At 35.5% G+C, this 25812-nt stretch overlaps 1 protein-coding gene across 2 annotated transcripts in view; it reads right to left on the minus strand.

Annotated features, from left to right (window-relative positions):
• Window positions 1-337: 337 nt before the first annotated feature.
• LOC149552309 (Vacuolar protein sorting 55 (VPS55) family protein) overlaps window positions 338-25812 on the minus strand; it is a 49488-nt gene continuing 24013 nt past the window's right edge. The window contains exons 2-5 of one of the 2 annotated variants that reach the window (XM_089787830.1): window positions 1428-1479; window positions 1246-1285; window positions 1051-1135; window positions 338-949 (exon numbers count right to left, since the gene is read on the minus strand). In XM_089787830.1, the coding sequence (XP_089643956.1) occupies window positions 760-949; window positions 1051-1135; window positions 1246-1285; window positions 1428-1460 (348 nt within the window). In that variant the 5' untranslated portion in view covers window positions 1461-1479 and the 3' untranslated portion in view covers window positions 338-759. The remainder of the gene's footprint in view (window positions 950-1050; window positions 1136-1245; window positions 1286-1427; window positions 1480-25812) is intronic. The other variant, XM_089787831.1, reaches the window with a different exon arrangement.

Here is a 25812-nt window from a genome sequence, read left to right on the forward strand (position 1 = left end):
AATAAGTATGAAATTTAAAATGGTTGCACACAATCAAGAAATCGGGAATCATCCAGTGAACCAATTGCACTCAACATAAATTTAGCACCTTTTCCTGTACTACATTGCATAAAAATGTATTTTAATATAGTGTTCTATACCATTTCCAAGCTCAATTCCTCAATCATCAGAGTCCGTCTTGTCAATCATCAACTTCTATGCCCATCTTAAAACCAACACTGGGTGAATTTAACAGTGGACATGACGTTCAGACTCCAATGCAATTGGATTACAAATCATGCTATCAAACCATCCTTATATATCATATGTAGAACAAATAACCTGATAAATTTAAGGCTTGATCTAAAATTGCATTAGGATGATATCAGCATGGCCATTAATCAAATAATATGATACAGCAAATCCAGTAATAAAATTGGAAAATGGTACTCACTACACCTTCATTCACATAACTGACAAATCGCTTGCACGTTGTTAGGACATAAATAGAAATATGAAATATCCATTCTTTTTTGCCTCTGAATCATCTTGAATGGTGAAGTATAAAACCCAGAATGAATAGGCTGGCAAGATTTGCATATGCCTGGATGTCTGATAAGTTTGTTTTAGCCAAAAGGAGAATTTGACAATTATACAATACAATGTCTTCAGTATCCTGCTGCTGCTGACCTTTGTTTGTATCATTGATGGTACCACATTAACGCAAGGCAACTATTAATAGATGGGAGTTCAATATAACAAGAATTTGTTATCAAGAACTTAGTAATCCCAAGAGTCTTCCAAACTTGCACGATGATAGCACAATACTGTACAAACCAAAATAAAAAAGGATGTGAATTCAATGAACATGGCCCCTGACTCAATAAGGTTTGCATGTTTCAGAATAGCCGGTATAGCAATACTCCCTACAGCAGAGGCCCCTGTCAAAAACTTTGCAGCATCTACCCACCTGTCACCAAAAATGTAAAACATTATGTTACATATATACACATGCACATGATGTAAACTTCATTTGCAAGTCAAGATATTTCTTGATGGCAGACATCCTACCCTCCACCATCCCTAGAACTCAAGAACGCAGTTGAACCACCTCCAAAAAATAAGCACGGCATTGGTACCAACACATACATCAAGGCTGCATAAAACAAAGCAACTTGCATTTATAAAAAATCATCATGACTTTAAAGTGTTTTCTATTTCTCAGTGAGATATACAGTATTGACTTACAGAAAATACAGCACATACCTGATAACATTGGCCACCAGTTAGCATATAGAACACATGCCTGCAGAAGATATCATTAAAAACTATATAGGAAACCCATCAAAACTACACACCAGATCTAAATAACAAAACAAGCTCTTGAGATTATACTTATTGGTAAAAAGGGCATCCAGAATTGTCAAACTAAAGCTAAAAAAAGTTACCAGGATTTGCAAGAGAATGCTTGCCGAAAACATAAAGGCCAGGCCAGCGAGCCTGCACAAGTTCAACCGTGCAAAACAAAATAGTAAGAGCTCCTGATGATCGGATGATAGGTAAAATTCCAATGACTATATTTAAAAATATGTGCTTTAATGGCAGGAAACGGATACCCTATTTAAAGTTATTTATAACAGCAGGGAACTTACACTGTATGCATTTAAAAGTTCCAATTAGCATAGCCAGTGCCACAAAGCCAATGATCACATGAACCGGCAACAAAAAATCATCAAATTAGATCATATCAAAATAATTATATAAATGAAAAAAGAAAGCACTCATGTTGTAATGCTACAATGAAAGAAATGTGAAACAATAATTATGATGTTAATTATAGGATTTGTTGCATGTAGATCCAGAGTCAGTGTTATAGCAGCCAGGCACTGTTTACAATAGATAAAGGTAATAATCTCACTGCAAGCGGATCAACAACAAATCATACACACATAGCAGCAAGGAAACAGCAAGGAATTTCTCTTTTTATTTTTGATTGGTTATTTGTTCCCTTTTTAAACATGGTAAGAGTTACTGGCTTAGCTATCATCACAGATGGGCATCTGTTCTGTCAAATCCGCATGGGACTTGCTCTTTTTCTCTTATAAAGAGAATTGATAGGATGCAAAAACCCTCGTGGAGTCAAAAGCAAAAAACTCAAATTTTAACCAGAGAATAACAGGTATGTAACAATAGAGAAGCACATAAACTATTAAGGTGGAACATAAGATGAAGCCCCTAATAAAACTAAGATATATTAACTGTGTGGTATCAAAATATGGGTAACAAGAAATTGTACAAGTGGCAATGATCCGACAAGAAATTGTAAAAGTGGCAAATATTTTAATCTAACAGAAAATAAAATACAAGAGGCAAAATCTAACTAATAGTGGTTAAAATGCAAGAGGCGGTGATCTTGAATGGTGACTAAAAAACATGATCATTTGTTGGAAAAGAAATAAATGGAAGGTTCTTAGTGAAGGCCTGTATCCACTTCGGAAGGGACAGTAACCTCCAAAAGACACCAACCTTATGAAGCTCAAGATATTAAAAAGACTTAAAAACATAATTGTTAGTTGGAAAGAAAATAAATGAAAGGTTCTTAGTGAAGGGTTGTATCCACTTCGGAAGGGATGGCAACCTCCAAAAGACACCGCCCTTATAAAGCTCATGATATCAATAAGGAGAACCACAATGGAGATGAAGGAAGAAGAAAGATGAGCAGAGACTGGAATATATACAGCGATCAATAAAAAGAAAGCAGATCCAGATTTATCATACCAAACAGCTAATAGCATTAACAGCTATCCTTGTGGGCAAATTCTAGGGTAAATCTAGAAAGGGATATTAAAATGGGCATCAGAACACTGTTCCCACCACCCTGAGAGACAAAAAATAGGTGATGCAACTTAGCCAAAGGGCTCAATGGGCTTTGGAAAGAGAAAGGCAGAAACTTACATCCACCAATAACCCTGCACCCAACAACACCACGAGCGAACAAATGGGCAACAATCCAAAAACTTCAAGAAAACAAACCACTCAAGCCCTCATGGAGCAAAATGAAAGAAATGAAAGAACAGCCCAACTTCTCCCCCAAGCCATCCAAATCGTGAATAACAATAATTCTAGATCCAACAAGACCAATGGGAAGTGTACCAACTCCAACCACTCTGAAAATAACAATCCAACAAGGATATCAACCCCTATGACCAATGAGACCTCCCTTCCTACCCTATGGAGAGGAATACATGGAAAAAGAAGAAAAAATAATCCAAACATTGACAACGTGGATGAAATTGCAAAAGTGTAACCAAGATTAAATTGTGAAGTTAGGAAGAGGAAGTTATGCTATTAGGTTGAGTGAGGTGGGGACCAACCCTAATGAAGCAATTGCTATGCTGCAGTTTATAAGATATTTAAAAAGAAATGAGCACATGGAAGAGGACAGATGGCCTGAGATTGTCTTCAATGGCATATGGTACAAAAGATTAAATAACCTGGATGTGACAAATGGTTTACTAAATGGGGTATTTACTTTAACTCCTGCCCCACAAATAGTAAAAAGATATAAAGGCTTTTGTTATGAATAAGTTCCACAAGCATTCATGGGGTAAAGGTCGAAAGAGAGGAAGAGTATGATATTGAAGAGTTCAATCCCACTTGTAAACAATATGAAAAAGCGTATATAGGTGTCGATATCTCTTGGAAAGCCAAAATTTTAATTGCTTAGCTAAGGACCAACTCTCATCAACTTCATTGTGAAACCAAGTGTTCAAAAAGACCAAAAGAAGCTTGATAAGAAAGAGTGTATTTTCTGCATTTCTGGAAAAATGGAAACAGAAGCATTTCATTTTAGGGTGTGATGCCTTCAAGGACAGCAAGGTCACTATGATTATATCTAGAAGGCTAATTCTTGGGTTGATTTATTTGACGAGAGGACAATTGAGCAGTTATGCACTCGTCATCATGTTGCACAAGAAAATGGCTGAAATGCATAATTCAATACATGAAGTAGTCTGTTCCATAAGCTATCTCTAGCCACGTGAACATTAAAACTAATCTCTCTCTTTCTTTCTCCTTTAGGGAAAATTAAAGAAGGCAGATCAAGAATTATTATATCAAACAACTAATAGCATTATAGTAGGTATCAAAGCATCATTCCTGCCAACCTGAGAGAATAGTTGATGCCAGTTAGCCAGAGGGCTTAAAGGGCTTTGGAAAGAGAAAGGCAGAAACTTACATTCCACCAATAACCCTACACCCAACAACACCACTAGTAAACAAATGGGCAACAATTTAAACACTTCAATAAACCACTCAAGCCCTCATGGATCAAAATGAATGAAATGAAAGAATGACCCAACTTCTCTATGCCATCAGAAACATGTATAATAATGATCGTAAATACAACCAAACCAGTGGGAGGAATATCAGCTCCAACCACTTTGAAAATAACAACCCAATAAGGATATCAACCTTTAAGACCACCAAGACCATCCCTCCTACCTAGAGAAGAACAATTGGAAGAGGAAGAAAAAAAAAAATCCAACCATTAATAATGTGGATAAAATTATGGAAGTGTACTCAAGATTAAGACTCGAAGTGGGGAGGAATATCTCCTTCTAGGATTATTGTGATGCTGAAAAATGAGTTGCCCTATAAGGAGAAGAGGGCAACCCAACAAAGATTTAAAAGAAAGGGTAAGTAAAATAAACTTTTCCAAATCTAATGGATCCAGCAAATTTAAGGAATGCTCTAAGGCTAAAATGTTTACCACCTATCTTTCACTTAGCCCCATGACAAAATGAATCTCTATAAAACTTATGGTACTCCACTTAAGAAGAATAGCCCATGATTGGTGGCATCATGACCTTATTACCCCCAAGGCCCACCAGCATATAACCACTCACGATGAATCCACACAAAAACTCATTGCAAGATTTGATGAAAAACACCCCAAGTGGTATTTTTAAGTACTAACACAAATAACACATGGAGCTAGAGAAGGCTATGCCATTGAATTTTATAAACCACCCATCATGGTACCATAGAATTCTCAAAGGAGACTCACATATCTATTTGTAGAAGGATTAAAAGAATCAATCAAGGGCATGGGTGGTGCCCTTGATCCAACAAACCTTGAAGATGCAATACCAAGGCAATTAAGTTGGAAATTACATCATCAAAAGACACCCAACACTAAGAATTTTACATAAAACTCACACTATAAATATCCCCATAAGGGAATTGGCATAAAAAGGAACTCCAAAAAGGAAGATCACATTTTCAATGTGAAAAGAAATGGGAGTATGAGCATGTGTACAGGGGAGAAAACCTCAAAAGATAATGAAATGACCTAAGAAAGAGAAATTTGTGCTTCAAGAATAAAAAATAATGAAACTCATGCACATGAGAAGGAAGCCAAATGCATAACATAGAAGTGTTGTTCAATGAAGAAGCAAAAGAAAATCCAAGCAAGAAGATAGGGTATGACGATGAAGAACATGGGACCTTGGCCACCATCTCACAAACCTAAAAACACCTCCGTTTTTGAGCCAAGAATATTCTAAAGGAATAAAAGGTAATCGTCCCCATGGATAGTGAGGCTTGCCACAACTTTATTGACAAAAACCTAGTTACAAAATGAAATTGAAAACCAAGGACTTTAAAAGTTTTACAGTAGCCATGTGTCGTCAGGAAATAATGTATCAGGATGTTCCCGATGGGGTATCGGGAGGTTCCCGACGGTGTATCAGGATGTTCCCAATGGGGTATCGAGAGGTTCCCGACGATGTATCAGGATGTTCCCTACGGAGTATTGGGAGGTTCCCAACGGTGTATCGGGAGGTTTCTGTCAATGTATCAGGATGTGTGCCGTCAGGTCGACAAGTATCGGGATGTATCCAGAAGGTTCTATTATTGTAGTTGACATGTTGTATGTGGTTGACGGATACCTTCGAGAAGGTTCCTCGAACAGTATTTATATCTCCCTTCGGGATCATTGTAATGATTATCATATCAAAACCTAATGTAATATCTTGGCATATGCGAATAATAAGAAGAGTTCTGTTGTTCGAGTTCGTGTTCATTATCTGTGTGCAATTCTTAATTAACCTATGTGGTAAACACCATGGCTAATAGAACTATGGCTCAATGTATCAAGAAAATTATCAACTAGAGATCACCTTGAGAAAGCATCCTATCAAAGAGGATTTCTATGTGGTAAATCTAGGCATGGATGTGATCTTGGTTACCCCTTAAATACACTCTTTGAGACGCTTCACTGTGACCTCCAAAAATTGGAAATTCGTTCCCAACATAATGGACAAGAAATTACTTTACAAGGCCTCTCTAATGGACCCTCAAGAATAATCTCATCCAAAAGGATGAGAAGATCTTTAGACACAAAAAAGGGGTGTGGGTCATACAATGTATGCTTCTAGACAAAACTTCCCCCAAGGCCAACCCATCCACATCAATATTTAGCGTGTTTTAAATAAACAAAAGAAGCTATTTAGCTATATTCCCCTAAGACTACCCCAAAGGGAGGGTTTGAACATACCATCGACTTAGAAGGGGGCTAAACCCATGACCACTAAACCTTACAAAAACCCCTAAAAGTTCAAAAAGGAGATTAAGAAAACCATCAAAGAGCTACTTGAGATGGGTCACATCTAGCCTGGTTCTAGCCCTTTCGCCTCCTTCGTGGTGCTAGTAAAGAAAAGGGATGATACTATCAAGAAGTGCATAAACTATAGGGCCCTAAAAACAAATAAAAAATAAAAATTACTACCCTATCCCAAATGAGCTAAGTGATGAATTCCACAAAGGAAAATACTTCTCCAAGATTGATCTACAGTCTGGTTACCATCAAATAGCAATAAGTAAAGAAGATATTCCAAAGACAGCTTTTAGGTGTTACTATGGGCACTTTGAATTTTTGGTCCTACCTTTTGGCTTAACCAATGGCCCTATAGAATCATGCGTGGACTATATCTTCACAAAGTGGTTAAAGGTTTCTACTAATATTCCTTGACAACATCCTAATTTACAAGAAAACATGGGAAGAATATCGTAACCATTAATGAAATTCTAGATATTTTGGAGCAAGAATCACTATATGCCAAAGATCCCAAATGCAAATTTGGGCTAGAGGCTATGTTACCCGGGGACGCGTTTCCGGCAAAAATTGACCCTGTCCCCACGTCCCCCTGTCCCAAAAACTCAGAAACTTCTGAAAACCTTTTCCTTGGCTGTCCCATAAAATTAATGTTTCAGTTTTGATAATTTGTTTCATTTCCACTCTCATGTGAACTCTAAAGTTAAATTATTTAACACAAACATTATATGTTAAGGTTCTATAATTTATATAAGCATGTGTTATCCATGTTTTTATATGAATATTTAAAATTTCCCTGTATATTTTAAATTTTCCCTACTTTTTATATAGCTGTTCCCACTGCCGTCCCCTACCGTCCCCTGCTCTGAGAAAAAAAAAATCCATCCCAAAAACCCGTTTCCCCGTCCCCACATCCCCCCGTCTCGAAAACCTGGGGTAACATAGGCTAAGAGGAGATCCTAAATCTTGGTCATTAAACCAATTCAAGAGGAGTAAGAGTGGATGAAGAAAAAATCAAAGCCATTAAGGAATGGCCACAACCAAGAACTCTACATCTAAGAGAATTGTGGGGCTATGTAGTTACTACGGATGTTCTTGTCAAGGGATTTTCTAAACTAGCCGGCCCAGAACATACCATCGACTTAGAAGGGGGCTAAACCCATGACCACTAAACCTTACAAAAACCCCTAAAAGTTCAAAAAGGAGATTAAGAAAACCATCAAAGAGCTACTTGAGATGGGTCACATCTAGCCTGGTTCTAGCCCTTTCGCCTCCTTCGTGGTGCTAGTAAAGAAAAGGGATGATACTATCAAGAAGTGCATAAACTATAGGGCCCTAAAAACAAATAAAAAATAAAAATTACTACCCTATCCCAAATGAGCTAAGTGATGAATTCCACAAAGGAAAATACTTCTCCAAGATTGATCTACAGTCTGGTTACCATCAAATAGCAATAAGTAAAGAAGATATTCCAAAGACAGCTTTTAGGTGTTACTATGGGCACTTTGAATTTTTGGTCCTACCTTTTGGCTTAACCAATGGCCCTATAGAATCATGCGTGGACTATATCTTCACAAAGTGGTTAAAGGTTTCTACTAATATTCCTTGACAACATCCTAATTTACAAGAAAACATGGGAAGAATATCGTAACCATTAATGAAATTCTAGATATTTTGGAGCAAGAATCACTATATGCCAAAGATCCCAAATGCAAATTTGGGCTAGAGGCTATGTTACCCGGGGACGCGTTTCCGGCAAAAATTGACCCTGTCCCCACGTCCCCCTGTCCCAAAAACTCAGAAACTTCTGAAAACCTTTTCCTTGGCTGTCCCATAAAATTAATGTTTCAGTTTTGATAATTTGTTTCATTTCCACTCTCATGTGAACTCTAAAGTTAAATTATTTAACACAAACATTATATGTTAAGGTTCTATAATTTATATAAGCATGTGTTATCCATGTTTTTATATGAATATTTAAAATTTCCCTGTATATTTTAAATTTTCCCTACTTTTTATATAGCTGTTCCCACTGCCGTCCCCTACCGTCCCCTGCTCTGAGAAAAAAAAAATCCATCCCAAAAACCCGTTTCCCCGTCCCCACATCCCCCCGTCTCGAAAACCTGGGGTAACATAGGCTAAGAGGAGATCCTAAATCTTGGTCATTAAACCAATTCAAGAGGAGTAAGAGTGGATGAAGAAAAAATCAAAGCCATTAAGGAATGGCCACAACCAAGAACTCTACATCTAAGAGAATTGTGGGGCTATGTAGTTACTACGGATGTTCTTGTCAAGGGATTTTCTAAACTAGCCGGCCCAGAACATACCATCGACTTAGAAGGGGGCTAAACCCATGACCACTAAACCTTACAAAAACCCCTAAAAGTTCAAAAAGGAGATTAAGAAAACCATCAAAGAGCTACTTGAGATGGGTCACATCTAGCCTGGTTCTAGCCCTTTCGCCTCCTTCGTGGTGCTAGTAAAGAAAAGGGATGATACTATCAAGAAGTGCATAAACTATAGGGCCCTAAAAACAAATAAAAAATAAAAATTACTACCCTATCCCAAATGAGCTAAGTGATGAATTCCACAAAGGAAAATACTTCTCCAAGATTGATCTACAGTCTGGTTACCATCAAATAGCAATAAGTAAAGAAGATATTCCAAAGACAGCTTTTAGGTGTTACTATGGGCACTTTGAATTTTTGGTCCTACCTTTTGGCTTAACCAATGGCCCTATAGAATCATGCGTGGACTATATCTTCACAAAGTGGTTAAAGGTTTCTACTAATATTCCTTGACAACATCCTAATTTACAAGAAAACATGGGAAGAATATCGTAACCATTAATGAAATTCTAGATATTTTGGAGCAAGAATCACTATATGCCAAAGATCCCAAATGCAAATTTGGGCTAGAGGCTATGTTACCCGGGGACGCGTTTCCGGCAAAAATTGACCCTGTCCCCACGTCCCCCTGTCCCAAAAACTCAGAAACTTCTGAAAACCTTTTCCTTGGCTGTCCCATAAAATTAATGTTTCAGTTTTGATAATTTGTTTCATTTCCACTCTCATGTGAACTCTAAAGTTAAATTATTTAACACAAACATTATATGTTAAGGTTCTATAATTTATATAAGCATGTGTTATCCATGTTTTTATATGAATATTTAAAATTTCCCTGTATATTTTAAATTTTCCCTACTTTTTATATAGCTGTTCCCACTGCCGTCCCCTACCGTCCCCTGCTCTGAGAAAAAAAAAATCCATCCCAAAAACCCGTTTCCCCGTCCCCACATCCCCCCGTCTCGAAAACCTGGGGTAACATAGGCTAAGAGGAGATCCTAAATCTTGGTCATTAAACCAATTCAAGAGGAGTAAGAGTGGATGAAGAAAAAATCAAAGCCATTAAGGAATGGCCACAACCAAGAACTCTACATCTAAGAGAATTGTGGGGCTATGTAGTTACTACGGATGTTCTTGTCAAGGGATTTTCTAAACTAGCCGGCCCAGAACATACCATCGACTTAGAAGGGGGCTAAACCCATGACCACTAAACCTTACAAAAACCCCTAAAAGTTCAAAAAGGAGATTAAGAAAACCATCAAAGAGCTACTTGAGATGGGTCACATCTAGCCTGGTTCTAGCCCTTTCGCCTCCTTCGTGGTGCTAGTAAAGAAAAGGGATGATACTATCAAGAAGTGCATAAACTATAGGGCCCTAAAAACAAATAAAAAATAAAAATTACTACCCTATCCCAAATGAGCTAAGTGATGAATTCCACAAAGGAAAATACTTCTCCAAGATTGATCTACAGTCTGGTTACCATCAAATAGCAATAAGTAAAGAAGATATTCCAAAGACAGCTTTTAGGTGTTACTATGGGCACTTTGAATTTTTGGTCCTACCTTTTGGCTTAACCAATGGCCCTATAGAATCATGCGTGGACTATATCTTCACAAAGTGGTTAAAGGTTTCTACTAATATTCCTTGACAACATCCTAATTTACAAGAAAACATGGGAAGAATATCGTAACCATTAATGAAATTCTAGATATTTTGGAGCAAGAATCACTATATGCCAAAGATCCCAAATGCAAATTTGGGCTAGAGGCTATGTTACCCGGGGACGCGTTTCCGGCAAAAATTGACCCTGTCCCCACGTCCCCCTGTCCCAAAAACTCAGAAACTTCTGAAAACCTTTTCCTTGGCTGTCCCATAAAATTAATGTTTCAGTTTTGATAATTTGTTTCATTTCCACTCTCATGTGAACTCTAAAGTTAAATTATTTAACACAAACATTATATGTTAAGATTCTATAATTTATATAAGCATGTGTTATCCATGTTTTTATATGAATATTTAAAATTTCCCTGTATATTTTAAATTTTCCCTACTTTTTATATAGCTGTTCCCACTGCCGTCCCCTACCGTCCCCTGCTCTGAGAAAAAAAAAATCCATCCCAAAAACCCGTTTCCCCGTCCCCACATCCCCCCGTCTCGAAAACCTGGGGTAACATAGGCTAAGAGGAGATCCTAAATCTTGGTCATTAAACCAATTCAAGAGGAGTAAGAGTGGATGAAGAAAAAATCAAAGCCATTAAGGAATGGCCACAACCAAGAACTCTACATCTAAGAGAATTGTGGGGCTATGTAGTTACTACGGATGTTCTTGTCAAGGGATTTTCTAAACTAGCCGTCCCATTCAGCAACTTAACTGAGAAAAAATCCTTTGCATAGAATGAAGTGGGTTAACAAGCTTAAGAAACTAAAGGAATAATGAGATTATTGTGATGTGGAGCCTAATTAGACTCGGCGGTTAATTTTTCTCACTTTATTCAGCGCAGTTTCCCTCCAAATTATTACTTCAGGGGTTTGGGGCAGCAGCCCCAAGACAGGGTCAAGGGGCACTGCCCCTCGCGGGGTCCTGGGGCAGAACTCCAAATGTGCTCCCTATCGTACTACAAGGAGGGGTCAAGGGACAACGCCCCCACGGGGGTTTTTGGATGTAGCACCCTCGACAACTCCACTGACTTTATTATTGTGAAAGGTGTCGACTACTATTTTCTATTAGACGACTTATTCTAGCCTTAATTTTGTAAGCGGCAAAAAGCTTGTATAAAATGGCTTAGTGTTAAGGATTTCATAATGTCTAATGAGATTGTAGCTTCTTGCAGCGGTATTGAGTTGTATGGGATTGCGGGTGTAATCAAGTTGTAATCATTGGATAATAAGAATATTGGACTCGCTGTTTGGTGGATGTAACCCAGGGATTGGGTAAACCACGTTAAATCTGTGTCTTGTGTTCTCTTCTATGTGATTTACTATTTTTAGATATTGGTTATGTTTGCATATAATTGTTATTTTTGTCTCGTTATCCTAACAAAGATCATACTCCATCCTTCTTGATTTTACTTAACAAACATCCAATTGCATTTGAAAGCCGCAAATCTTAAGTCTAGAGGCATTACTTCATTTATGATTAACAAATGTTAGCCATCATGCACAGAGTAACTAGATTTAGACAATATTTAGTTTGTAGGAGGTTCATTGGTAAAAATTTAAAACCAACGTTAATAGCTTAAGATTCTTTATGAATCAAAAGGATCTAAACAATAGACAATAGAAATGGATGAGCACGATACAAGCTTACGAATTTGAAATTGAGTACATGACAAGGGCAGACAATGTTGTAGTTAGTGCCTTGTCATGAAGACCCCACTCAACTACTATGACAAGCATCTCACTAGATTGGAAGAATGACATTATTGGCAAAGAAGTCATAGTTCCACAAGCCAATGGAATCCTAGAAGGAAATCTACCCTATGAGGAATACATGGTAGGAGAAGAACTTATCCTATAAAGAATAGGGTATTCCTTGTACCAAACTAAAAAGGGCAAAATCATCAATGAATATCATCCCAATCCCTAAATCGGTCACTACAAATACTACAAAACCTAAAAGAAAATCAAAGAGAAATACACTTGGAAGGGCCTCAAGAAAGATGTCCTTAGACATGTTCAAGAATGTATGACTTGTTAAAGAAACAAAGAAAAAAAAACCGCCCAAAAGGCTTCCTACAAGCCTTACCCATCCCTATTTAAAAATGGGAAAGTATTTCTATGGACTTCATAATCAAACTAGCACTTGCACCTCTAAGAGGTTCAAGGGATAAGTCGATAGAGCATTTTATGAATATCATCATTGTCTGAAATTGCATAGATCACTAAAGGGTTCAACATATTTTTCTTATAATTTATGGGATTTTTGGTCATGAGACAATAATGGCCAAGGTGGTTTGAAAGTGCTTCACAGCAAAGGTGTTTTTCAACTCCTCAAGTTATCTCTACCAATGAGATTTTCACAACACTTATATTTTCAACTTCCCAAGTTATCATTTTCACAAACACTGTATTGTTGATTTGATAAAATTTTGCATTTTAGGTGAGTTTTTGGCATGTTTTTTAAGCAGTGTAAAGCCCATTATAATTTTCTTGATTAAGTTATGGATGTGATTGTGTAAAATGAATTTATTAGCGATATTTTCCATTTTAATAACATTAATTAACTTATGGATATGATTGTGAAAATTAATTTTATTAGCAATATTTGGAAATATTTTTCATGATTCATCATCAGTGTAAAAACTTTCATAGTTTAGGGCTACTTTTTTAACTTTTTCATCCTATGATGAATTACCTAGTGTGATTCCAAATCATTGATTATAATAAAAACAACATAAGATAAACAAGTAAATGGTGTGCTAATGACTTGCATAATGTTTGTCTCTATGGCCTCAAAGGCCTTCAATTAAGCTCGTTGACATGTTGATAGGCTCATGATTGGGCAACACCAAAAACCCTATGAGGGATGCTACCTTACCCTCCATTGAGTAGAAAGTTAGTACCAACATTGAGTTTGGTAAATCTTGTAACTATATTGTTGAATATTTTTCCCTAAGTTACCAGTTTGGGTACGGTTCCAAGTTCGAAGTTCGAGAACTAGTTCACAAGTTCGTCAAAATTTTAAAAAGGGGTTTGGGTTCGTTAGTACAAAACATATAAAAATTATAAAAAATATATGCATATATACATATTTATGAAGTATGAGTTAGAATTAGAATGTAGCATAGTAGCATAAACACATTTTAATTACAAAAACACCATAAACTTGTAATCAAAGTGATCTTACCATCATATAGTCATAGTGCTCATACCATCATATAGTTCAACATCAAAGATTCAAAACTTCAAAAATAAATTGTAGCATTAAGTTTAAGTATCATTGTTTCACATTCATTGTTCAACTAATGGAATAAAAATCTATCAATATTCTAAGTTCTTTAATCTTTATCTTCTTCTTAACATTCATCTTCTTCTCCTCCTTCATTTTCTTCTTCTCTGGCATTAGTTGACTTAGCAATAGAGCTAAGACCAATGGGATCAGCAGCAACAACAATGTTATTGGCATCAAATTCTTCAAAAAATGACAATGAGAGGCCACCAAAAGCATTTCATAACAATCTTTTAGGGTTGTGGATGCCAATAACTTAATAAATTTTGCAAAAAATGCACTCTTTTGCCGTCCATGGCGCTCAGAAAGCATGTGGTTTGAACTTGGTTCAATTTTTTTGGCCTGGTTAACCTGGGTTCAAACTTGGTTTGAACCAAATCGAACCAGTAGGCAAAAGTTGGAACCCTAGTCAAACTGGTTCAAACTTCTACAAGTCTAGGGGGGGCAAGTACCTGAGCAACTTAGATTTTTCCAATAGAAAATGTTTTAAAGGACACATTTATTTATTCGATCACTATGAGTGAAACTATATTGTTTTCAATTCCTTTTATCTTTTTAGCTTTATAAATTTTATATTTAAATTAATTTTCCAATATTCATAAACATTTTTATTATATAATATTTATTCCTTCTTATGAAGTATTAAGAGTGAACTTTTATGTTGGTTAGTAGTATTTATTATTAACTTTTATAATAAATTTGTTTTGTATTTGTCCAAACATAAAGCAATGAAATACTTCAAATACTTTTCTAAATAAGTCACCTTAAATCATTATTATATTGAATTAATTTAAATTTGTATTTAAAATTTTATTGGAGATTGTTAATAATTTCAATTAAATTAATTTCAATAAACTAGTTATTTAACTTCTTTTTAATTGCTTGAGAATATTTCTATTAATAACCATATAAAAAATAAAGATAAGTTACATGAGGTTTAATATATGATTATATATATATAATTTTAAATAATTTAATTTTTAGAAAAAACATTTTGATTCAATAATATTTTAAATAAACATACTTATTCTAGATTATTGATGAAGTTGATTGAAATTTTAAAAAAATGGTATGATAATTTTATAAATTGTAAAAAACATTAGTTGAAATCTAATAATATAAGTAGGTTGGAAATAGAATATTTTTGTTTGGAATAAACTTTAATTAATGAATATATTAAATTATGTAAATATTATTTCATTTTTTATTACAATAATAGTAATTCTCTAGTTTAAATTAAATTATTGAATATATTAGAATTGTTCATATAAAAAATTAGATTATAAAATGTAATTTTAAGAAATATTAGAAAATGTTAAACATTTTTCTTTACTAATAGTCATTATTTTTTTTTAATTGATTTAATCAAACGTCATAAACCATCTTGAAATGTTCTACACAAAATTTCAACGAAGTTCCAAAAATATTCCACTTAAGCTCATGGACATTTTGTAAATCTTAGTCTTCCATATAAACAATTGGCCAAATAGAGAAGGAAGAATTATTTGGAGGATGTGAATGAAAATAGAATAACTCAAATGAAACTAAGAGAACAATATCTGCCACGTCACATGGTATAATAGATGTGTCTTATATTGGTTGATGATTTTTCTAGTGGAGGTGGGACAGCAAGGATAGAACCGATGATTTTGTCAAACAAAAAAAAAAATAGTTGAACAAGTCAAAAGAACCGGCAATTTTGCGAGGCATAAACCACGTGAGATTAAAAAAAATACCACTAGTTTGGACATGAGAGATGGTTTGAGCATGAGATAGTAAATTGCATTTATGGTAGGAGGTTCCCTCCAAAGGAAAAGCCTATCGACTTAATTACCCAAATTTCAAGGAAAGCATTGTATATATGTAATAGGGGATTGCCTCATCAAGTATACACATCTTGTAGCAATACCTATCCACTTTTGAGCTCCACCAATATTTGAGGTCTTCTTCAAGAGTTTTTTAAAACTAAATGGTCTTCCAAGAAACATTGTTATTGATAGAGAACCAATTCCTTAGCTTATTCTAGCAAGAACCCTATTGTCTAGTAGGGAGCAAACTCATACACCTAGTACAAGTTATCACCCCAAAACAACTGGACAAATAGATATTGTTAACAAGCGGGTGGATGGATATTTGAGAAACTATGTAACAAGCCAGTAGAAGGCATTGATAAAATGGATGTAGCTTAGTGAGTACTAATATAGCACCACTCAGCACATGTCAACCAAATGAGCCCATTCAAAGCCTTATATGAGTACAAGGTAACCTCTTCTAGAAATTTGATTCTCCAAGAAAGTCAAGTACAAGAAGTCAAGGACTTCATCTAGCAAAATATGGACATCATGAAAACACTCATGGACAATCTGCATCACACACAAAACCAACAAAAGCTCTATGTCGATTAGAGCCGACCCGAAAGCACATTTGAAGTTGGGCACTTGGTTTTCTTACAACTATAGCCATACAAGCAATCTTCTATCAGGCCAATGAAGCAGAGAATCTTAAACCTCAATTTTATGGTTGGACAAGATCTTGAAAAGGATAGGTGAGGTAGCTTAGATATTGGAATTGAGAACAGACATCCAAAATGTATTTCAAGTATCCTGACTCAAATAAGTATTAGGACAAAATGTTACCCCATGTGTGGTAATACTCCCCACTTAATGAAGAAGGCAACATAATTCAGGAACTCGAAACCATTTTCAATGTACTAGAAAAGAGAATGAGGAATAAGACTCTATCAAAATTATTAAGTGGAAGGCCCTACCCATAGAAGATGCTAAGTGGGAAGGAAGAGAAATCTTCAAGGACCCAAACTTGAAATTGCTCGAGGACAAGCAATCTTAGAAAGGATGAACTATCGTGCCCTGTTGTGAAGAACATCAACGCCTTAGGAACAACAATCTTGCCTAAAGACTTCACAGTCTTTCTAAAAGTGTGATCAAAGAGTTTGATTTAAATTAGTATTTTTGTTTTATTTTGTTTAAGTTCTAATAGTATATGTTTGGGGATTGGGTGTCTAATGGTGGCTTTAAAATTGAAGCTAAAACTTACTAAATTCATAATTTCATAGCAGTAGAAGGTTGTAATTTATTCACTAGTTATTGTCAATTTAGTGTCTAAAAATGTATTGAGTTCTAAAATATTGTCATAACGTAAAACTCAAAGTGTTGTCAAAGTAAGTCATAGTCAAGTGGTATTATTTTGTTTAGAATAGGGTCCATTTTCACGAGCCATTAACAAGGATACACAGGGATGCATCACCTGCCCCAAAACCCAGTGCTCTCCTCCTCTAACTATTTTGGGGATGGGGGAATGCCGAGGGGATGCTCCCTTGTCGTCCCCAATACTTACTCAACCCTTTGAATTGCCAAGAAACATCCCTTGTCGTTTGGGGACGAATAAGGGATGTCCTTAGGCAACAAGGTACATTTCTTGGCATTTCAGAGGATTGAGATAATATTGGGGATGGTAGGGGGATGTCCTTTCCCTCGTCGCAAAATGGCTAGGGGGCTGAACTGTTGGGTTTGGGGCAAGGGATATTTTTATCCAAAAATCATAAAAAACACGTTGCAAGACCACAAAATAATTTTGTGGAAATTTGTCAACCCTTGATCCGATGTTGAAACCGCACACAATTTTGTGAAAAAAAAAGTAGAAACCTTCATTTTGTGGAAATATAGTAAAACCCTGTGAGCCTGAAATCTAGGGAAACCCACCATAATTTTTTTGGGGTGAGGGGAATCATGCAAAACCTTACCATGATTTTTTGTGGCAAAAATTAAAAAATCCCTTCAGTTATTTTTGTAAGAAAAAAAACATATGATTTTTCAAAATATTGTACAAAAGACAATAAACCATGCACTATGGTCAAAGCCCTTTATCGTGTGGTAAACTAAAAGACACATTTTGTGAAAAACCCACAACTTTTACCCCCCACCAACCCCCCCCCCCACCCCCCCAAAAAAAAAGAACATGTCGAACAACACAAACTTCACATGGTAAAACCATTAAAATAGCTCAAAAACGTGTACTCATGTAAGGCACAAAATAATGCTGGAAAAAACCTTTGCAATTCGCCACAATTTTGCTCAAATATCAAAAATCCTTTAAATTTCGCAAGAGAGAAACCCACTATTTTTTCATTAAAATATCAATTCAAATAATTTTCACAAATAAATTCCAAGTAAAAACCCACAATTGCTTCAAGAAAATTCAACAAAAAACTTAACCTGCTCTGATACCATGAAACTGTAATCGATTGATATGCAATTTGTACAAAAGAGTGGAAAGTTTCATAAAAAGGGATCATAAGCAATGTTTCTAAAATAGAAACAAAAGGCCGAAAAGAAATATTCTAAATAAGAAATAACTACAAAACAAAAAGAAAATCCTATCTGAATGACCAATAATTCCTTTATTTTATAAATTCATAAATCCTTGAATCTATTACTGATAAAAATTCCTAACTACTAGTAATAGTATTTGAATGTACTATTATACTATTAAATTTTATAAACCTTACCCAAAGTGTTCCAATTTTGAGATGACCAATATTTTGACTTAGAATGTTCATCTAGAATCATTAGTCCTACCAAACCTTGCATGAGCTTAACTTTGGCATATGGCTTCATTTTCAGATAATTCAATGATGCTTCAAGATTGTATTGGTGAGCTAAACTCAGTGGCAGTGGTTTCATCGGATTTTGAGATTGTAAATTTTGGGAGTCAACATGACAAGCCATATTTCAATCATATGGAGTCCATTTGACACAATTCAAGTGGTTATACCAGTTTGGATTTGGGTTCGGGTTCGGATTCGAGTTCGGGGATGGGTTCAGGTACAAAAACCTAATATATGGGACATCAATTTTTTTTTGAGGGGGGGGGGTAACATATAGGTATGTGTGTGTATATGTGTTATATATACAAAAAAAAAAAAGTATAAAGCTAAATCACTTCATACTATGATGCTTGATCATTGATCAATGCCAATGTCAAAGATAAACATTAAGGATTTAAATACCTGATTGTTGCTCTATATTCACGATTCCAATTAAAATTATGACACTAAATTACTTAACTATAAAACGAAAATGTAGTTCATAAAACATGATTCAATGTTCAATGTTCATCAATCATCATAGGTATCATATGAAAATCACCTATGGGATTTTCAATGGGTACAAGTAGATCATCATCACAAGAGTAAAATGAGAGGTAAAAATGAAATAAAAGTGTGTTTAAAGGCCTCATATTAAAGCATTTTATAGTTAGGAATAGAATATAATTTTAAAAATCTCAAGTTTGGGCCCACTTTTTAAACTCTAGCTTGTGATTCTTACAGGTTCGTCTAGGTACTCAATGGGTTTGCCCGAGTACTAAGTAGATACACCCCGGTTAGTGTTGGGTGTGCATAGAGTGCACCCGAATCCAAGTGTACCCACAAAGTTAGGCATACACCCTGTGCATACCCAGCATGAACCCATAGGCAAACCCATACCAAGTTCGCACCTAAACCCACTTTGAGGGCTCAGGGTGCGAACCCAGTAATGTAGGCTAGATATAGTGTGTAAGGCTTGATAAGAGGTGTAACCTAAACCTCTACACCTTTTTTATTTTTGTTTTTTTAACTAAAAAAGTGAGATGTTCAAACATCCCCAAGGACGGTCAAGGTAGTTAGTGTTAATTTTTTTACTAGAATAGCATAAATAAAGAGCAGATATCTTGATAAAACACAACAGATAAACTTTACACCACACTATTTTCTTCTTACAATAATATTGTCTCAGATCTCCTTAATACGCATGGAAGATTAAATGTTTTCACTCAAAACTTAATACATAGAATGATGACAATAAACCAGTGTAACATGGGGACTCGCACCCTCTCCCAAACCTCGAAGTACCCGTCCCCGAAATGTCCCTGCACCAGGTACTTGAGTACACCCAAGTACCCCCACCTTTGTCATTTTGCAACCATACCACCGTTGGGATGGGTACTTGAATTTCTATTTCAATTCTGATTTTCGAATGTTACTATTGGGTATGTAATATGTTACTATGCTGAATGTTCAATGGTTCTAGTTCATGTTGCAATTTTTCTATGTTCAAGTATTTTAATTTGGTATGTTCTACTAAAACATCATATCATAACTAGCATTTCAAGTTCTATATGTATACTATACAACACACCTCCTTGCGCCATCCTCCCCTTGCCACCGTCCCCTGGCCATCCCTTATCATCCCAAAAATGAGACCCATTTTCCCTGCATCCCGGAAACTCATCCCAACATACCCCACTACTAGTTTTACACTATGATAAACTAAAACAGAATAGTCATCATACACTACACCAATAATCACCTACAAAAAAAATCACAATAATTTGTAACAAATATACAAGATAATGAACAAGAGAACCTCTTGCAATGATGCACTTTAGGAACTCAAACTAACATTGACATGAACCTCTATCACTTCAACGCTAGTAATCAATTCTCAAAGAAGCGTCACCAAAGGTTGTAAATCACTTAGATACTAAGACCCAAACGCTAGCAAAAAACCTCTATAGTTGCATGAACAATGATACCAAAGAGAATGAATCACTCAAACATACATGCAATGTCTTTTTAGATGCAACGTGGTGACTCTCTCATGTCCATCTGTTACACAAAGATGGAACTCTTGCTTTCCAAACAGAAACACAGTGCAAGTGACTCTTCAATCTCTAACAGTTAAGCCAACATGTGACCTTTCATTTGCTGATAGTGATGACCATTCACAGTCTTCAATAAACGCAACTCTTGGCTTGCTAAATATCACACAAGATAAAACTCTTGGATGCCCAACAGCCAGGTACGCACATGGCTCTATGAAACTAACTGTAAGAATCTACCTCGAGCTTTGATACCATGTAAGAATTTGCCTAAGGAAAAAAATGAAAATGCCAAGATCAACAAGTTCAATTGAAAGCACAAGAGAGATAGGCGAAATGATGATCAATTGATTCAATCAATAATGATCAACAATACAATGTAGAATGCCCAATTGTTGAGAATGAGATTTTCACTCTTTTCCTTAGGCAAAATCTTACACGGTATCAAAGCTTAAGGCAGATTCTTACATGATATCAAAGCCAAAGGAGCGTTCATTGCATAGCCATTAGAGAGCACTTTTATGGAGGATTTTTTTGCAAGTCAAGATTGGAGCTTGTTGATGCTAATTAGATGTTGGCATCACATTCAGAAGGTCCAAAACCCCTAAATCGACTCTTGTTTCATCCAAATCGGACATTTAAGGTGAAATCCAGAGTCATTTGATTTTTGGAGGTGTGGCAGTGGTGATTCAAAAAAAAAAATTACAAAAGTGATTTTCAAACAGCAATATCTCACTCATTCGGACTCCTTTTTTTGAGCAATTGTTATTGTTTTGGGGTAGAATTTTGTGATCTACACATTGGTGTAGGTTGTTTGGGATCTTTGTTCCTGAATTTTTCTAACCATTGCAAATCCCAATTTTTACAACTTCAGAGGCTTCGTTCAGACTCATGCAGACACATTTTTAGGTGCTATTTTTTTTTAAAGTGCATAATTTTTTGTCCACTTTCCAGATCTGGTATCAGTTTGGAAAATAGTAGACATAGTACTTTCAAAATTTGGTCTCATTTTGACCTATTAGGTACTTGTACTTTGTGGATCCTTTAGAGATCTTGTGTCCTAATTGTATTGAGTCTTTTATTACTTCATATTTGCTATTGTAATAATCATAATCAAAAGTCCACTTTGGCTAGATTGAGCAAGTGGCAATTTTATTCGCACTATATAAAGTGCCAAAATCATATATTTAGGGGGGGTTTCTTTGATTCATTGTATTTTGGGGGGTGCATTGATTAGTACATCATGGATGAGGATGATTTAATTACCCTTGACAACACAAAACTTTAAGCAATGAAGTGAATTAGTCTCACTTATCTTAGTAAGCATAATGCATTTCCATATGTGAAAGAACTTTCATACAATGGTGACACTATTTCAATCATTTGTCGTGCACTTTATCTACATATGGATATGGAAGTTATGGATTCACTTGATGACATGAAGTCAATTGATCCTTATAATGTTTGGATCTATCTTTGGGAATGTGTGGAGATCCACATGTTCCTCCATTCCCAAAAGATCTTTTACCTCCAATTGTAGTTCCTTCCTTTCCAATTGAGATCACTACATCTATTGTTGTTTCTAATGATGCTTTTATTCTCACATTCATGGATTCAGGTGATTCAATGCAGTGGGACATTCCTCCTCTTCTAATTGTAGCTGCTTGGGATGACTTCTAGACAGACATTGCAGGTTTGTTTGTGGAGTCCTACATTGAGGATATGGGAGACATTATTGATGTTATACATCTTCTCCTTGTTGAAGATGATCCTTCTTCAGTTGTTGTGAGGGAACACTCTCACCCTCATGATTCACCACTTGATCTTTCTTTCGAGTTTGACATGATTGTGGATCTTTTCTTACAGCAGTTATAGGAGGTCTCCTTCACTACTAAGAAGATAGATTAGTCTTTAAAGATTGATTTTCATGAGCCTCACACTTCACTTGAGATGTCATATTGCATGGTTGCTCATACTTATGTGTTGGAGATTCCTTTCCACTTTCCTAAGACATCATACCTTTTGAGGCTTCTTCCTACTAATGGGGGAGGATTCTTTTGTACACCTATGACACCGTTTCTTCCTAATGGGAGGAACATCTTTAAATTTTCATGGTGCAACTTCGATCCAAAAGCATCTTTCATGGGTGTACATTCTACATTGAGGGGGGGCTTCTTTGCTCCTCTTCCTTTTCTTTGGAGTTTGAACCATATTCTTACATGGTGCAATTACCATTGGTTCCTTGCTTGTCACCTTCTACTATTGGGCTTGATCATGATTTGTTCGTGACATATTTAGAAACAAAGGACATGGAGACACATCAGCAAACTTTGAAGACAAAATATGTTACATCCCAAATGTTGACCTAATTTAAATTATTATAGCTGTTGAGTTGAATGGGTTTTCTTTTCTATTCATGTGAAAAGGGTAGTTAAATATAACCATTGTATCCTATGAAATTGTTCAACTTTTAATGAGGATGGTGTTATCCGTTATTTGTCATATGATGATGATAGTAGTTAGCAGTTGCTTGGTTTCGGAATTATGGTTATTAATTAAATTCCTCATTAAATATCAATGTTAAATGTTATTGTGGATTTATCATGGAACTTGGTAATATTGTGAAAAATTGTTGCTTGGGTGATTGCAGGAGCAAACAAAGGGGAGAAGCATTGCTTAACAGGATCTATGGAATGGAGTACTACCTTAGTCCATTTATCTGATCGACAAGTATGACCTCGAACTATCTTGGCAAGGACCTAGCGACTTGTATAGATAAACATAAAAAACATCAATGATCTTAACTTAATTAAAGTACATACCTTTATTGAATTATGGTTGACATTTCCATCACTTCATTATAAAACATATTTATGTATGTACCCATGGATATAAAAATAAAGGTGAGACCATGGTATTTTTTTTACAAGATTCTATCTATTTAATACGTACATTTAAATGCGTGTACAAGAAGATAAAATAATCTTTCAGATGAAACATATATTTAGATATACAAATATTCATATTTAAAAGGTACGACCTTGGATAAACATTTAATATGATGCCATCTTAATAAAATATATTTATGTGCAAGTAAATAAATATGCTTATAAATTATCCTTTTGATTTATAACCTTCAAATTCTTTTCCATATTTATTTATTTTCTTTTAAGAGGACGAAATGTACACTTGGCATATAATATCGGTGATTCAAGAAGACAAATCTTTTAACTCTTTAAGAGTTACGGCTTCTTGGAAACCTTTGATATATCGAATGCCTTTTTATTTACGGAAGTCGAGAGAAGCCAGAAATATCATTATTATTTTTTCTTTCACACAATTTACCTCTGCTCCTTTTCTACGTTATTTCCATGATCAACCTTCGCTGAAAGTCGTAATTCATATCTACTCTGAGAATTGCATTCGGATTGCTCACATTAAGGAACCAGCTCTTTAGCGTCAAGCCAAAGCTCACATTCCTTTAACTCAGACCAGGTTATGTGGTCCGCCTTTCAAATTAGATTGTTGTTTGTTTTTCCTTCTTAAAACTGTTTTCGAAATTATAGCAAGTGGGGATGTGTCCATGAAATTCCGTAATGTATCTTAGTATTGAAATATCAAATCGATACTCAATGAGTCTAACCTTTCCATTCTATCGGTGATTCAAGAAGACAAATCTTTTAACTCTTTAAGAGTTACGGCTTCTTGGAAGCCTATGATATATCGAATGCCTCTTTATTTATGGAAGCCGAGAGAAGCCAGAAATATTATTATTATTTTTCCTTTCACACGATTTACCTTTGCTCCTTTTCTACGTTATTTCCATAATCAACCTTTGCTGAAAGTCATAATTCATATCTACTCTGAGAATTGCACTCGGATTGCTCACATTAAGGAACCAGCTGTTTAGCATCAAGCCAAAGCTCACATTCATTTAAACTGGGACCAAGTTATGTGGTCCGCCTTTCAAATTAGATTGTTATTTGTTTTTCTTTCTTAAAATTGTTTTCAAAATTACAAGAAGTGGGGATGTGTCCATGAAATTTCGTAATGTATCTTAGTATTGCAATATCAAATCGATACTCAATGAGTCTAACCTTTCCATTCTAAGTCAAGACTAATTGCACATGATAAGTTCTTACATCTCTGTTTACTGAAGAATTTCCAGAATCAAACTATTTTATTTTCTTTCCTTGCAAGCCATTAAGATCATTTTCAAGTCATAGAAACTGTGATATGATATACTGGAATATGTAATATTCTTACACCAACTGAGGTTCAGCAGAAGGAGTTGGATTACTCTAACACCTGGAACTCACTAGACTGTATGACCAAGGCAAAGGGTGATGAGGTGAGAGAGAGAAATCTGCAATAACATGAAACAAAATCAGTTGTGACATAACAATTATTTATTATTTTAAAAGGAATCATTTAATAGCTCATGCATGTCCATATTTCTTGTTTCCCTATTGTCAAGTAGAGCGGAGGTGGTCGGATAATAAAAACCCATCCAAAAACCTTGGCCAAGGTCGTTAAAGGCATGCTTTCCTTCTTATGATCGCATGATGTTGGTAGTGTCAATTATTCAGACATCTGCATCCATAACTATGCGGACATTCTAAACACCGATATTGCTCAGATGGCTGGACTAGTAGTACCCCAAGCCTAATCCCAAGATAGGGAGGGCCTTTCTTTTCAAAAGATTGCGTGGGGATGGATATGGTCTGCAGTTGGGAGGTTAAGCCTAAGTCAATGCTTCTCCTCTTATCCGAAAGCTGAGGCTTGCACTAGTTAAAGACTCATCAATTACTTTTTAGTAAGTTCTTTCCATATCTCTGCTATGCATTTATCTTCCTCCTGCATCATAGTAGAATGGTAGCAATATACTTTACTTGTATACAAAGAATGTTAGGAAATCGTTATTTCAGTTAATCGTTATTTCAGTTAGTCATTATTTCAGTTAATCGTTATTTTAGTTCATGTCTCATGAAATGGATCTTATTTTCCGAAGTTAGTTGAGTAATTAATTTCATTTCTACTTGAAATCAGTTATTAGTTCTTTCTTTTTCTATTAAGAAAATTTGTTTGTTACAACATATTTCATATGGATTCCCCTTCTTCCTATCCACAATGGGAAGCATTCTTACACTTGTATTTGGTGTATATTCTTCCTAAGGGGAAAGACATTGGATCATCTTTTGTCTTCCAAGATCATTCACTATGGGGGGAAGGGGGGATTTCATTTCTCCTTATTTCCTTCTATGGAG

Source organism: Cupressus sempervirens, chromosome 6 (assembly GCF_028749045.1).
Source record: "Cupressus sempervirens isolate cs-2001-9-10 chromosome 6, ASM2874904v1, whole genome shotgun sequence".
NCBI classification, from domain to species: Eukaryota; Viridiplantae; Streptophyta; class Pinopsida; order Cupressales; family Cupressaceae; genus Cupressus; species Cupressus sempervirens.